This window comes from Rhinatrema bivittatum, chromosome 6 (genome assembly GCF_901001135.1).
Source record: "Rhinatrema bivittatum chromosome 6, aRhiBiv1.1, whole genome shotgun sequence".
Classification (NCBI taxonomy): Eukaryota; Metazoa; Chordata; class Amphibia; order Gymnophiona; family Rhinatrematidae; genus Rhinatrema; species Rhinatrema bivittatum.
In genome coordinates this window covers 235,683,875-235,697,962 of record NC_042620.1, presented here as the reverse complement: position 1 = coordinate 235,697,962, position 14,088 = coordinate 235,683,875, and the positions used below count along the sequence as shown (strand labels likewise).

At 43.0% G+C, this 14,088-nt stretch overlaps 1 protein-coding gene across 3 annotated transcripts in view; it reads right to left on the bottom strand.

The window, feature by feature from the left end:
• Positions 1 to 980: 980 nt before the first annotated feature.
• The window catches only part of LOC115094016 (DNA-directed RNA polymerases I and III subunit RPAC2-like), a 52,569-nt gene continuing 39,461 nt past the window's right edge, over positions 981 to 14,088 (bottom strand). For 2 of the 3 annotated variants that reach the window (XM_029606634.1, XM_029606636.1), the window contains exon 5: positions 981 to 1,157. In XM_029606634.1, the coding sequence (XP_029462494.1) occupies positions 1,110 to 1,157 (48 nt within the window). In that variant the 3' untranslated portion in view covers positions 981 to 1,109. Of the gene's footprint in view, positions 1,158 to 1,888; positions 1,938 to 14,088 lie in introns of all 3 variants that reach the window. The other variant, XM_029606635.1, reaches the window with a different exon arrangement.

Sequence of the window (14,088 nt, the reverse complement as noted above, 5' to 3'; positions counted from 1 at the left end):
ATATCACTGAAAAAGGTGGTCCCTGTGTCTCCATCTGAGAAAGAAACAGCTATTTTAAGCATACAGGGATCAAGGGCATATGAGAAGTGTGAGCTAGGGTAGAATCTCATTGGGTACTCTGGGGTCAACTGTGGCAGAAATTTGAATAAAAAAATTATTTAAAAGGGATGGAGCCCCAGATGCATAAAGGCAATTTATTGGGGTATTTTGCTCAATAAATATGGGGTGATGACTCCCACTGATCTGATTGATCAGAGGAATATGGATTTGAATACCAATTATGATTTTAAAGTATGGAAATCTATTTGGGAGAGGGCTCACTAAATGTACAGAACTTATGCTTAGGTTGCTACATAGAAGCTATCGCACCCCGCATCTAAATCCTGATAACAGTTGTTGGAGGGCTTGCAGGGAAATAGGCACTTACTGTCATATGTGGTGGCAGTGTCAGGGAGTCCGCTTCTTCTGGCAGCTTATCACACAAGATATAGATGATATATTGGGTTTTCCGGTTCAAATACCACCACGTACAGGTCTCCTTGGGAGGTGGGTTGGGTCATCGATCCCGATAACCCAACAGGTCACATGTGGGTCAGCTTTTGCTGGCAGTCCAGTTCACAGTTGCCACTTTTTGGAAGAGTAATCCACGAATTGATCACCGGCGCCTTCAGGTATGAGAAGTGACGGACCTTGAGCATCTTCGGTATGCTCTCAGAATGAAAGCTTTAAGTCTGAGAAGATATGGGGTATTTACCATCAATTCTGTGCTGCTTAAGGGGGTGGGGGTATCTTCTGTCACTTGTCTGTCCTGTACGTTTGTGTATAATTCTCTCTAATTTTTGCATTGTGTATAGAGCCTTTTCTAATAAAAGATAGAAACAAACATGATGGTTTTAGCAAGCCAGTTTCCATGTAGGAAACCAGGTTAAAAAAAAAAATTCTTCCCATTCAGATTTACTTCAAAATGAAAGCACAATGAATTCTGTCTTAACCTCTTTATTACAAAGAAGTCAGAATGTTCTGAAATAATTACAAAAATACATATTTAAAAAAAAAAATTAAAAAAAGGTATATATTATGTATACAAATCTCATATACTCTGCCAGGTGTTATTCCATCTCATCTTCTTTCCTATCTTTGTATTCTTTAACATTTGCCTGTAAAAATAAAATTAAAATGATCCAAATGTTTAAAGCAGTATCAGATTATAAGAAAATTAAACTGACTAAAGTATGAGAAGGCTGAACTTCCCACAGAAACTTTTATCCACAGAAAATGGACAGAGGGTCATGACATGAAGTTACAGGGAGAAAGGTTCAAAGAAACACGAGAAAATATTTCTTTATTGAAAAGGTGGTAGATGCTTGGAATAGCTTACCCAAACAAGGAGAATCCATCCAGGTGAAAAGTTACATAAGCAACATTCCCAAATTCGCAGTAGAAAAGTAAACGAGACTTCAATCATAATACCATATGCTAAATGTATAAGGCACTATCACATAATGAGTGGGATCCAGCGTCTGTCAGTAACAGAGTGCTGTGAGTGCCCTTTCAAGGCTGTGTCTGGAGGGATAACCATCAGTCCCAAAATATATACTTTAATAGTTTTTTTGTATTGCAATTAACACACACATACACACACACAACTTAGAAGTGGGTGTATGCACATCTTCAATTATTGTGCTGCCCAACACCAAGCCAGTGTTTCATCAATCTGCATCGGGGCAAAAGGGATGGATGTTAAGTCTTAGCAGTGTTAACAAAAATCTTTTTTTTTTAAGGCAATGTGAGACATGATTAAAATACAGAATATCATTATAAAAGACCTCAAAACATATGAGATATCAAGAGAACGTGCTTTACTGAACAGAATCAGCGTACTGCTTACTTTATATCGAGTTGTGTTGCGATTGGCAGTGTCTCTGCCCAGTCAAAGCCTGTAGTGAGAGAGAGGGGGGCCATTTTTAAAGGGACAAAAGGCGGGAGATTTATCACTTAGGTCAAAGTTCATAATAGGGAACAAATGTGTAAACGAATGTAAACCGTACCAGTCAGTCAATATCCTCATTGAGACCATGAGGTATAACAGTATTTAACTGAAAAATTAATCTTAGCTTATAATAGTTCAACCTTTCTGTAATAGCACCACCTCTACTGGAAGTCCAAATGGCCTGCAACACAGTCCTTGTAAGTCTATGAAAAATGCTGTTGCTCCTCACAACGTTAACCATTGGGGTGTTTGGTGTGTGATACTAATCTGACTCCAATGCTCTCTGAGACGGGTCTGGATGCTGCAAGATGTGCATCCAACATACACCAACTGACACGGACCCTGTATTGCATAAGTTATATTACTAGTGGAACAGACCGAATACACTGTACAGGTAATCCTACTGTTATGACTGTCGCTGCCTGACATCTCCACTCCGCCCTCCTTACCTCTCTGGTGACTCCTCCTGTGGTTGATGGATGTTTGGCTGCCGCAGCATCTGCCTGCCATCCTCTCCGGCATCCCCGGACCGGCTTGGGCGCTGCCTCCCGCCATGCTGTTCAGCTGCCTTAAGGTGTGCGTGCCGTGCAGCCCTGCTTCAAGTACCTTTAGTGGCGCGAACCTCAGGGGCATCCCCCTGTGATGACATCATGCATCCAGGATACAAAAGGCCTATGTGATTGCTAGCTAATAGAGTTAGCAAAGGTTTCCAACGGATGGGATTCGCTCTCCGTACCTTGCAACTCTGCCTCCTTCGGACCTATTCTATTTGGGGTACATGCCCCTCGGGGCCCCTCTCTCTTTCTTATCTTTCAGGTCGCAGTCTGGAACCGGTACTCGCACCTCGAGGGCCCATGTTCCTGGACTCGGTACTTGGACTTCACTTCTACCTGGAAGACACGGCTGCCTATACCATCTGTAAGTTACCATCTCTGCCTCTCAGAGCTATTCCTTCCTGCCTCTACTCCAGCTCCTGTGCTCCACACTGAGAGACCGCTGCGTGAGTACATTACCAACGAGGATCTAATCCTGAACTCTGCATATCCTGCTACTACTCACAATCTCAGTTCTCTCTATTACAGCACAGCCATTGGGATCGCTGTTCCCGAGCCCGAGGGACTACAAGCCCAACCGAGCTACTTCCAGCTCACTACCGCCACCTCTGGTGGTTCACCAATCCTGTTTAATAAAAGAACTAAGTGCGTGTGTGTCTCCTATGCTGAGCCTGACCTGTGGCCCCTCACGGGACTTCCCCCCCCCCCCGTGGGCGTGGTCATCTGCCACCGGTCCAGGGATCCACCCAAAATCCTTACAAATAACAACACCTACCGCATGAGGTGGGATGATTCCATTCAAGGCCTGTCAAGATGTTAGCACATATATCACACTATGGGGTAGATTTTAAAAGGTACGCGCATGTTATAAAATCCATGGGCTGTGTGGGCAGCACAAATGGGGGGGGGGGGGGGGTGCGTGCGAAGTTTGCAAGCGTACACGTGGTGATACAATCGGGCCTCCCCCAGTTCCCTCCCAGTCTGCTCCAATTAAGGAGCAGAAGTAATTGACACGCGCCGGCCAGCTGCCAGCACGCACTTCCCCGGGATAGCGTACAATGGCGCTGAACCGGCCCACCCAGACCACCCCTTTGAAGAGCCCTGGCTCTTGTGCGCATACCGGGGTTTTTTGTGCATGGCTGGGCCCGTTTGAAAATGTGCACACCGTGCACAAGGCCCAGGTTTTACGCGCACGGGCCTTTGAAAGTTTGGCTGTGTTTGCGCACAGTGACCTGGGTGATTCAAAGCCCGTGTTTCACTCTTACGAATCGACCTGCGTACTTTATTCTGAGGTTGTAACCATATTTAAATGAAAAAACGCAGGAACACCCGAAGAGAAGGATGAAATTCTAACATAGGCCAATGGCGTCTAAAAATTGACATAACATCCTGAGCATGATTTGTGCGTCTCATCACAAAAGTCAGCTCATTAGAAGATGCCAGTGCTAATTTATATTCCAAGAGTTGCAATCTTTCTGAATACCTGGCATGTCTATACGCCTGCTTAACCACTCTCTTCGGATATCCTCTCTGAAGAAATCTGAGAGATATTTAGCCTGTCATTTATATTGTGCAAGATCTGGGTAGATTCGTCTTGCTATAAGAAATTGGCTGATGGGTAAATTCCACTTGAAAACTCTCGAGTGGTGACTCTGAAATCTGAGCAGGTTATTCCTCTCACAAGGTTTTCAATATAAAATCAGTCACAATTGCCGTGCCCTGTTTGTAAATGGTCATATCCAGAAATGAAACAAAGGTATTACTATGTTGTGTTGTAAATTTCAAGTTCTGGTCCAAACTGTTCAGCCATGTACACAATGACAATAAATCATTTTCTTGTCCTTCCCAAATGAAAAATGTCATCTCTGTATTGTGTCCAGATCAATATGTGATGAAATTTGTCTGAAGTATATGCATGAGGTTCCTCAAACATAGAAAAATATTAGTCAGGAGCCACAGGGGGACACCACTGCCACACCACATCATGGATGGTAATACTGAGTGTGAAAAAGGAAATAATTTTCATATAGAACAATTTAGCAGGGTGAGGCCTGCTCACTGAGAAGTTGCGTCTAGTGAGGGTCTACTCAATTTGCAAACTTCATGCCTCTTAAGATTTTGGTTTTTTCCAACTATGCACAAACTATTGCACTCCTAATCACCAGCGGCATTGTATCTGTTGGGATGGCAATGAAATCTGCAAGACTGACGAAAGAAAAGGAAAGAGAAAAAGTGAAACCTATAGACAGCAATATGTTAGCTGCGCTTCAGAAAGGCATTTTTGACTTGAAAGAGGATCTGGTACGTGATATTTCGAAATTGGTATCAGCAAATTTGGAGGATCATTTGATGTTACAATCCTCTATGGATGAGATGAAAGATGGTATGCAGAAACACTCAATCTTTGGCGGATCTAGATAACCTTGGAGTAAGTTGACGCAGTTAGCGGCTCTTAAAAAAAAAAGAAAATGTCTTATTGCAAGACAGAATAGAGGATCAAGAAAACAGAGCTCGGCGTAACAATTTACGGGTCATTGGCTTACCCAGAATGGATTCAAGAAGAAAAACCATGCAATTTTTTCAAGTTTGGCTGCCTGAAACACTGAGATTGTCCATGCAAAAGGAACCAGTTACAGTGAAACATGCACATCGTATTGGCCCAGTAAGTGAAAACATGCAAAGACCTAGACCAGATATAGCTCGAATACTTAATTTCACAATCAAGGTCTGATTAATGCAAGCATACCAGAAAAAGAAGAGGTTCCTTCAATATGAAGGTCAGAAATTGATTCTTTTTAATGACTTTTTGCAGAAAGTATCTGAGGCCCATAAGCAGATGGTGTCGACTTGTTTGGAGCTTTAAATCGGTGGGGCATCTGGTTTTCATTTCTTTTTCCAGCCACGATTATTCAAAGGCAGGGGCAGTTCTATAATGAGGCAGGGTGAGGCGTCCGCTTCAGGTGGCAGAAATTTGAAGCGGCACAAAATGCCTCTCAGAATGCCGCTGTGGAGTCTGCCTCAGCTCAGGTCAGCAGTGGCTGAAGATTGGAGAGAGGCTGGGGGCCGGCACTGGGGCTCAGAAAGGCGGCGGCTGAAGAGCAAAGAGGCTGGAAGCTGCCACCAGAACCAGTTTGGCGGTGGCTGAATACCTTGTTAATCCATGACAATCTCATGATGACTGAAAATCAAAAAGATCCCAGGTATGGAAAGCAGGGTATTTTTTTTTTCTTATCAGTTTTAATTATTGGGTGTTATTTGATGTATCTACTCTTTTTTTTTTTTGTTTTGAAATATGTTCTTTTTATTAGCATTTACTACATTTGATTTAATTTTACTATTATGTTTTATATTTCTTAGTTTTTATTGCTCGATGTTTTATGAGCAGTAGTAATGTTTATTTTTCTATTGTTGCACTGCATACAGAGTCCGGCACATTGCATTTTCCAGTTTAGTTTTTGTCTGCACATTTCTTTTTATTCTTTATGGTCTCTTTATTCTTCATTTGATGAGGGTCTTCCTGTGTGTGACTGAGGTGAGGTATTTTGTTAGTTTGTAGTTTCTTGTAGGAATGGCTTGTTCTATTTTCTTAATAGGAGGGGTATTGGTATTTTTGGTTTTGCAGTGTTGCCTTTTCATAAATAGGATTGTTACTGTTTGAGCGCTGGTAGGTAGTGACATTTTCATATGGCAGGCTATTTTGTAATTTAGTTAACTCATGGCTTTCTGAGGGCCAAATCTACACTCAACACACATTACATGAGGCCTAATATGATATGAGTTCCAATTCTTGTTTACTTGTTTTTGCAGGGTTTTCTGGTTGGTACCACAGCAGTACATGTACATATAATATACATGTGATATTTTTGTCCATTTTCATGTAAAACTTTAATATAAATGCATAACTTAATTGTGTTGGAGAGGTTCGGGTTATGAGAGTGCAAGGCTGTAAGGTTTGCTTAAGTTGCCTAATACCCTTGCTTCAGTCTAGCTCTGACTGCACTGGCTCCATGTAGGAATGCAGGATTCCATCCAGTGCTGTGCTGCTTTGGGTCAGGCTCTCGTTTATGTTACCCCTGAAGCAGGCGGCGTTGTCCGCCAAAACATGGGCTCATGTCGGGTGACTTGAGTTTTGAAAGTCAGCAAAGAAGGATTTTTTTTGCATTTAGAAGATTTTTGTGTGTTCTGAGAATATAGCAAGATAAGTACGGTAATTTAAATATAAATCTTGATTACGGTTTTTTATTGTGACATGATAGTAGTGGGAGATACACTTTAGTTGCTTTTTTGAAAATATGTGTTTAGTATAGTTTAATAAATAAAGCATGGATTTTGAACTGGCAAATGAATGATCTCTGGTGTCCACAACTGATACCACTTGTGGCCCATTGCGTGGCAAGAGGTGGTAGATGTACATTGGGTTACACCAGTTATTTCTGATGTCGTGTTCTTTTTTTATTCTAATAAATGTTCTTTTTAAAGATAAATTAAAGAACATTTTGTTATTCATTCCCTTTTTTTGCATATTCATTACACTGAAGTGAGACATTTGCTATTTTCTTTTTAGATTCTTTAGGGATGTTAGTATATAAAGAGGCTGTTGACTTTAATAGAAGTAGTTTTCGATCTGTGCTCTCCACTACAGTGCATACCAATGTCATTTCTTATGGAGATTGCTAAATTGGCTCTGTGTGAGAATTATTTCCTTTTTGAAACAGCATTACCATCAATGCCATGGTGTGACAATGGGAGTCCCCTGACAGCACTAATATTTGTGTCTCTACGTTTGAGGAACCTCATGCATATACTTCAGACAAATTTCATCACATATTGATCTGGTCACAATACATAGATGACATTTTTTCATTTGGGAAGAACAAGAAAATGATCTGTCGTGTACACGGCTGAACAGTTTGGACCAGAACTTGAAATGTACAGCACAATATAGTAATACCTTTGTTTCATTTCTAGATATGACCATTTACAAACGGAGCGTTGCAATTGTGACCAATTTATTTCAAAAAACCTGTGAGAGGAATAACCTGCTCAGATTTCAGAGTCACCACTCGAGAGTTTTCAAATGGAATTTACCCTTCAGCCAATTTCTCAGAGCAAGATGAATCTACACAGATCTTGCACAATGCAGATGACAAGCTAAAGATCTCACTTAGAGATTCTTTCAGAGAGGATACCCAAAGAGAGCTGTCAAGCACATGTATAGAGGAGTCAAATATTCAGAAAGATTGCAACTCTTGGAATATAAATCAACACCGGCATCTTCTAATGAGCTGACTTATGTGACGAGATGTACTAACTGTACACAGGATGTTATGTCAATTATTAGGCTCCACTGGCGTATTTTGGAACTTCTTCTCTTCGGAGATTCCCCCGTTTTTCATTTAAATGGTGTCGCAACCTCGGCGTATAGTACGCACATTGCTTCCTGAGAATGAAACACTGGCTACAAATCATGCAGGTCACTAAGCTGCCATTACTACTTAACATTTCTATAGCGTTACACGACATACGCAGCACTGTACAAACATAAAAAACGACAATCCCTGCTCTATAGAGCTTATAATCTAATAAGACAAAACACACAGGACGAGAGACTTGGTTAAAAGAAAGTTAGTCAAGACTAAAAGCAGACAAACAGGCATAAGATTTAAAAGCAGTCTCAAAAACGTGGGTTTTTAGATGGGATTTAAGCATAGCAAGAAAGGGAGCATGATGCACCAGTTCAGGAAGACTATTCCAAGCATGGAGTCTGGAATTGGCAGTAGAGGAGAAAGGCACTGATAGGAGTGACTTGTCCAATGAGTGTAGTGCACAAGGAGGGATGTAGAAAGAGATGAGAGGAGAGGTAGTGAGGTGATGCAAAGCAAAGGCATTTGTAGGTTAGAAAGGGGAGCTTGAGCTTATGAGGGAGAGGATAAAGAGCCAATGCAGAGACTTCAGAAGAGAGGTTATGTGAGCATAGCGGCTGTAGCGAAAGATAATTCGCACAGCTAAATTTAGAACAGATCGCAGTGGAGAGAGATGGCTTGCTGGGAGACCTGCGAGGAGCAGGTTGCAATAGTCTAATCAGGATAAGATGAGAGAATGCATAAGGGTTCTGGTAGTGTGTTCAGACAGGAAAAGGGCAGATTTTAGCAGCATTTTGGATATGCATAGAGAAGGAGAGAGAGGAGTTGAAGAGGACTCCAAGGTTATGAGCTGATGGGAGAGAGACAACGACCGTGTAACCACAGAAACAGAGAAAGGAGGAAGAGGGGAGGTAAGGAGCTCTGTCTTGACCATATTGAGTTTAAGGTGCAGTGTGACATCCAGGTAGCAATGTCAAACAGGCAGGCTGAGATTCAGGATTGGAGTTCTGGTGAAATTTCTGGTGTATATAGGTAGATCTGGGAGTCATTAGCATAAAAATGGTATTGAAAGCATGGCGACAGTGTGATGTGTGCACTAACACCTTGAAGGGCCAAGAATGGAATCATCCCACCTTGCAAGATAGGATTAGCTGTACAGCATATTTATTTATTTATTTATTTATTTATTATTTTTATTATACCGAGTTTCATGATAAGAATCACATCAACCCGGTTTACAATTAACATGTGTGTGGAGGCAGGGAGTAACATAGTGATAAACATTTCCCAATTCAACATTAAATATAGTGTGAAACTTAAAAAATATTAAAACAATAATTAGGACGTGAGAAAGTTACAAAAAAAAAAAAAACAAAAAACAGGGAATAATAACTAGGACCAGAAAGGGGGAGGGAATTAAAAAAGAAAATATTTACATTTCAGCCAACTGTTTCCAAATTAATAAATATGTATAATGTTATAAGCAAAAGATGTGTTGATGGGTTGAAGTGTGGAGAATTTAATCCAGTTCTGGGAAAGCTTTTTTAAAAAGCCAAGTTTTTAGTCTTTTCCTGAAAGTATGAACGCATGGTTCTTGTCTTAAGTCCGGTGGGATAGAGTTCCAAAGGGTTGGACCTGCTGATGAGAGAGCTCTAGAACTGTAGGATTTATGTTGGAAGGTTTTAGCATGTGGAACCTGAAGTGATTCTTTGTAGTGTTCCCTGATGGGTCTGGCGGATGTGTGTTTTTTAAAAGGGATTTGTAGGTCGAGTTGAGTGTATTGGTGGATGTTCTTGTAGATCATCATGATGGTTTTATAAATGATTCTGAAGTGGATCGGTAACCAATGAAGGTCTTTGAGGATGGGAGAGATGTGTTCGATTTTCCTGGAGTTTGTAAGGATTCTGGCTGCTGTGTTCTGGACCATCTGCAGAGGCTTGGTGTAGGAAGCTGGGAGGCCTAGTAGTAGAGAATTGCAATAATCTAATTTGGAGAAGATTATTGCTTGCAGGATTGATCTAAAGTCATGTGCGTGGAAGAGAGGTTTTATTCTTTTCAGAATATGTAATTTGTGGAAGCAGTCTTTGGTAGTTCGGTTAATGAATGGTTTGAGGTTGAGACGGTTATCTAAGATGGCTCCTAGATCTCTTACATGGGTGGTTTGAAGGAGGGTTGGTGGCTTTGAAAGAGTGTTGTTTTCAGGAGCTATTAGGAGATATTCCGTTTTCGACGCATTAAGGACTAAGTTTAGGCTGTTTAGGAGGTGTTTGATTTCTAATAAGCAGCTGTCCCAATATTCCATTGATTTCGAGATTGATTCTTTTATAGGGATCACAATTTGTACGTCGTCAGCGAAGAGGAAGTGTTTTAGGCTTAATTTTGTGAGTAGTTGACAAAGTGGTAGAAGGTATATATTAAATAGAGTAGGTGAAAGCGATGAACCTTGTGGCACCCCTCTGGTGGAGGGGTGATATTGGGATTCTGAATTGTGAATTTTGACCCTATATCTTCTGTTTTCCAGGAAGGTTTTGAACCATGTTAGTGCGGTACCTGTCACCCCAATATTTGCCAGCTGTTTTAGAAGAAGGTAATGGTTGACGGTGTCGAAGGCCGCCGAGAAGTCTAGGAGGATTAGTAAAAATGCTTTGCCTTTATCGATTCCGGAGAGGAGGAAGTCTGAGAGAGAAAGAAGTAGAGTTTCTGTGCTAGCCGCTTTTCTAAAACCATATTGGTTTGGAGACAGAATGTTGTGGTCTTCCAAGTAGTTGGAAAGTTGAGTGTTCACCAATTTTTCCATTATTTTAGCTATGAATGGAAGGTTAGAAATGGGGCGGAAGTTGTTGGGATCATTTGGATTTAGATTCGGTTTTTTTAGGAGGGGTTTAATTGAAGCTGATTTTAGTTCATCTGGGTAGATACCCTGGGTCAAGGAACAGTTTATAATTTCAGCAAGGGATTTTGATATAGTATCAGGAATGAGAAGTAGCATTTTGGAAGGAATTTGATCAAAAGGGTGTGATGAAGGTTTCATTTTCTTGAGCACTGATTGTAACTCTGAGATCGTGATGTGTTCAAATGCGTTAAGTTGGATATTTTTGTTTGGGAGATGGTATGTATTATCTTGCGAACTAGTGGTTGGTGACAACTGATTGAAGAGGTCAGAGATTTTTTTGCTGAAATGAAGAGCCAGTTCGTCTGCTTTGGTCTGAGCGAGTTCGGGAGGTATATCTGGAGTGATAGGTTTAGTGAGATTGGAAACGAAGGCGAATAGAGCTTTAGAGTCAAAGATAAGGTGATGAACCTGACGGGCGTAGTAGTCTCTTTTTGTTTTTTGTGTACTGCTTTTGTATTGGTGGAGAGTGCGTTTGTAGTCTGAGAGTGAGGCCTGTGAAGGGGCTTTGCGCCATTTTCTTTCTTTCTGCCTGAGTAGTTGCTTGAGCTTTCGCAGTTCATCATTAAACCAGGGTTGTCTTTTGGATGCCTTTGAAGAGTGTTTTTTGGAGGTCAGTGGGCAAAGAGTGTTTGCTACTGATTTTGTTATTTTGGACCATGTTTGAAGAGCTGAGTTAGGTGTGGAAACATCGATGGATGGTAGTTCTAGGGCTAAATGATTGCTGAGGATTTCGGGTTTACATGATTTTCTATAAATAAAAGTGGGTCTTGAGTCTGGCTTAACATCTGGTTGTTGTAGGGAAAAGCTGGTGGAGATTAAGGAGTGGTCTGACCATGGGACTTGTTGACAATCAGGTTGATTTGATTGAGAAATGCCACTGTTTGTGAAGAATAGGTCGAGAGTGTGTCCTGCTTTGTGAGTGGGTTTGTTGATTTGTTGTTTGAAACCCATTGCTGACATTGCGGTGAGGAAGGCTTCGCAGTTCGTTGAAAGGGGAACTTTGTCAACATGTAAGTTGAAGTCGCCCAAGATTATTGCTGGGGAGTCTAGGTTTAGGTGTAGTGTTATGGTTTCTAGAATAGGAGAGGTGTCTGACTCTAGCAGGCCTGGCGGGGCGTAGACAAGAAGGATTTGGAGATTTTCTGATTTGAATAATCCTAGTTCTAATTTGGTATTTGTGTTGATAGGATAGAGTGAGAACCTCAGGGATTTTTTGGCAGCTAGGAAGATACCCCCGCCTCTTTTTTTTTGTCTTGGGATAGAGAAGAAGTCATATATCTGTGTTGGTAGTTGGTTAATAAGTGCGATGTCAGTGGGTTTGAGCCATGTTTCTGTTATGGCGCAAAAATCCGGTGTTGAGTCCAGCAGTAAGTCGTTAAGTATTAAAGTTTTGTTGGTAAGTGATTGTGCGTTGAATAGAAAGATGGTAAATAAGGTGAGACCTAGAAACTGAGTGGTAGGGGAAATCATGATTGGGATCAGAGATTTGTAGGTGTGTGGGCGGTAGAGCATTGTCGGTTGCGTGAAGGCTTGTTATAGATACCAGGGAAATGGCTGTATGAATGCTGGTAGTGGTTGGATAAGAGTTGGATGGGTGCTGTAGTTTGCAGGTTTGGTGCTGGTTGAAAGATGTTTTAGGATGGCTGGGTGCAGGTTGGCTGGGTGCTGGTTGAGGTTGGCTGGGTGCTGGTTAAATGCTGCTGCAGGTTGGCTGGGTGTTTACTGTAGGTTAGCTGAGTGCATGCTACTGAAGGTGGCTGGGTGCTGAGTGAATGCTGCTTGAATGCTGCTGCAGGTTTGCTGGGTGCTTACTGTAGGTTGGCTGAGTGCTGAGTGAATGCTGCTGCAGGTTGGCTGAGTGCTGAGTGAATGCTGCTGCAGGTTGGCTCAGTGCTGAGTGAATGCTGCTGCAGGTTTGCTGGGTGCTTACTGTAGGTTGGCTGAGTGCTGAGTGAATGCTGCTGCAGGTTGGCTCAGTGCTGAGTGAATGCTGCTGCAGGTTTGCTGAGTGCTTACTGTAGGTTGGCTGAGTGCTGAGTGAATGCTGCTGCAGGTTTGCTCCGTGCTGAGTGAATGCTGCTGCAGGTTGGCTCAGTGCTGAGTGAATGCTGCTGCAGGTTGGCTCAGTGCTGAGTGAATGCTGCTGCAGGTTTGCTGGGTGCTTACTGTAGGTTGGCTCAGTGCTGAGTGAATGCTGCTGCAGGTTGGCTCCGTGCTGAGTGAATGCTGCTGCAGGTTGGCTCAGTGCTGAGTGAATGCTGCTGCAGGTTGGCTCAGTGCTGAGTGAATGCTGCTGCAGGTTTGCTCCGTGCTGAGTGAATGCTGCTGCAGGTTGGCTCAGTGCTGAGTGAATGCTGCTGCAGGTTGGCTCAGTGCTGAGTGAATGCTGCTGCAGGTTTGCTGGGTGCTTACTGTAGGTTGGCTCAGTGCTGAGTGAATGCTGCTGCAGGTTTGCTCCGTGCTGAGTGAATGCTGCTGCAGGTTGGCTCAGTGCTGAGTGAATGCTGCTGCAGGTTTGCTGGGTGCTTACTGTAGGTTGGCTCAGTGCTGAGTGAATGCTGCTGCAGGTTGGCTCAGTGCTGAGTGAATGCTGCTGCAGGTTTGCTGGGTGCTTACTGTAGGTTGGCTGAGTGCTGAGTGAATGCTGTTGCAGGTTGACTCAGTGCTGGATGAGTGCTGTAATGAGCTGGTATGGTGCTGGTTGAATATTGCTGAAGGTTGAATGGGAATTGGATGAATGCTGTTGAGAGGTGCCAAAGTAGGGGCAAGTATGCTGCTAAAGAGGCCTTGGGTCTGGTTCCTGGGTCTCTCCAAGGGGCTCGCTAAGGGGCAGGCCCCTTAGGTCGCGCCCCTTCGGACGCGCGACGCCCGGCGGGAGTCGCCTCGATTTAAAGGTCTTGTTGCCGCCTTGTGATTGGCCTAGTGCCTTTCGAGGGGCGCGGCTGACTCACCGGGTGTGCTCTGCGAAGGGATTTCTTCGGCTTTTTTTTTTCTGTTTTCTGTTCCGTTTCGTTTTTATTCGGTGGCCTCCTCTGCACGGCTCGTGTTGGGAGCGAGCGGGCTCTTGCCCCGATTGGGCCTCGAGAGCCCCGACAGAGGAGGAGGACGAAAGCGGGTGCCGGAGTCCGCAGAGTAAAAGAGGGCTGCCGGCGGGAGTCGCCTCGATTTAAAGGTCTTGTTGCCGCCTTGTGATTGGCCTAGTGCCTTTCGAGGGGCGCGGCTGACTCACCGGGTGTGCTCTGCGAAGGGATTTCTTCGGCTTTTTTTTTTCTGTTTTCTGTTCCGTTT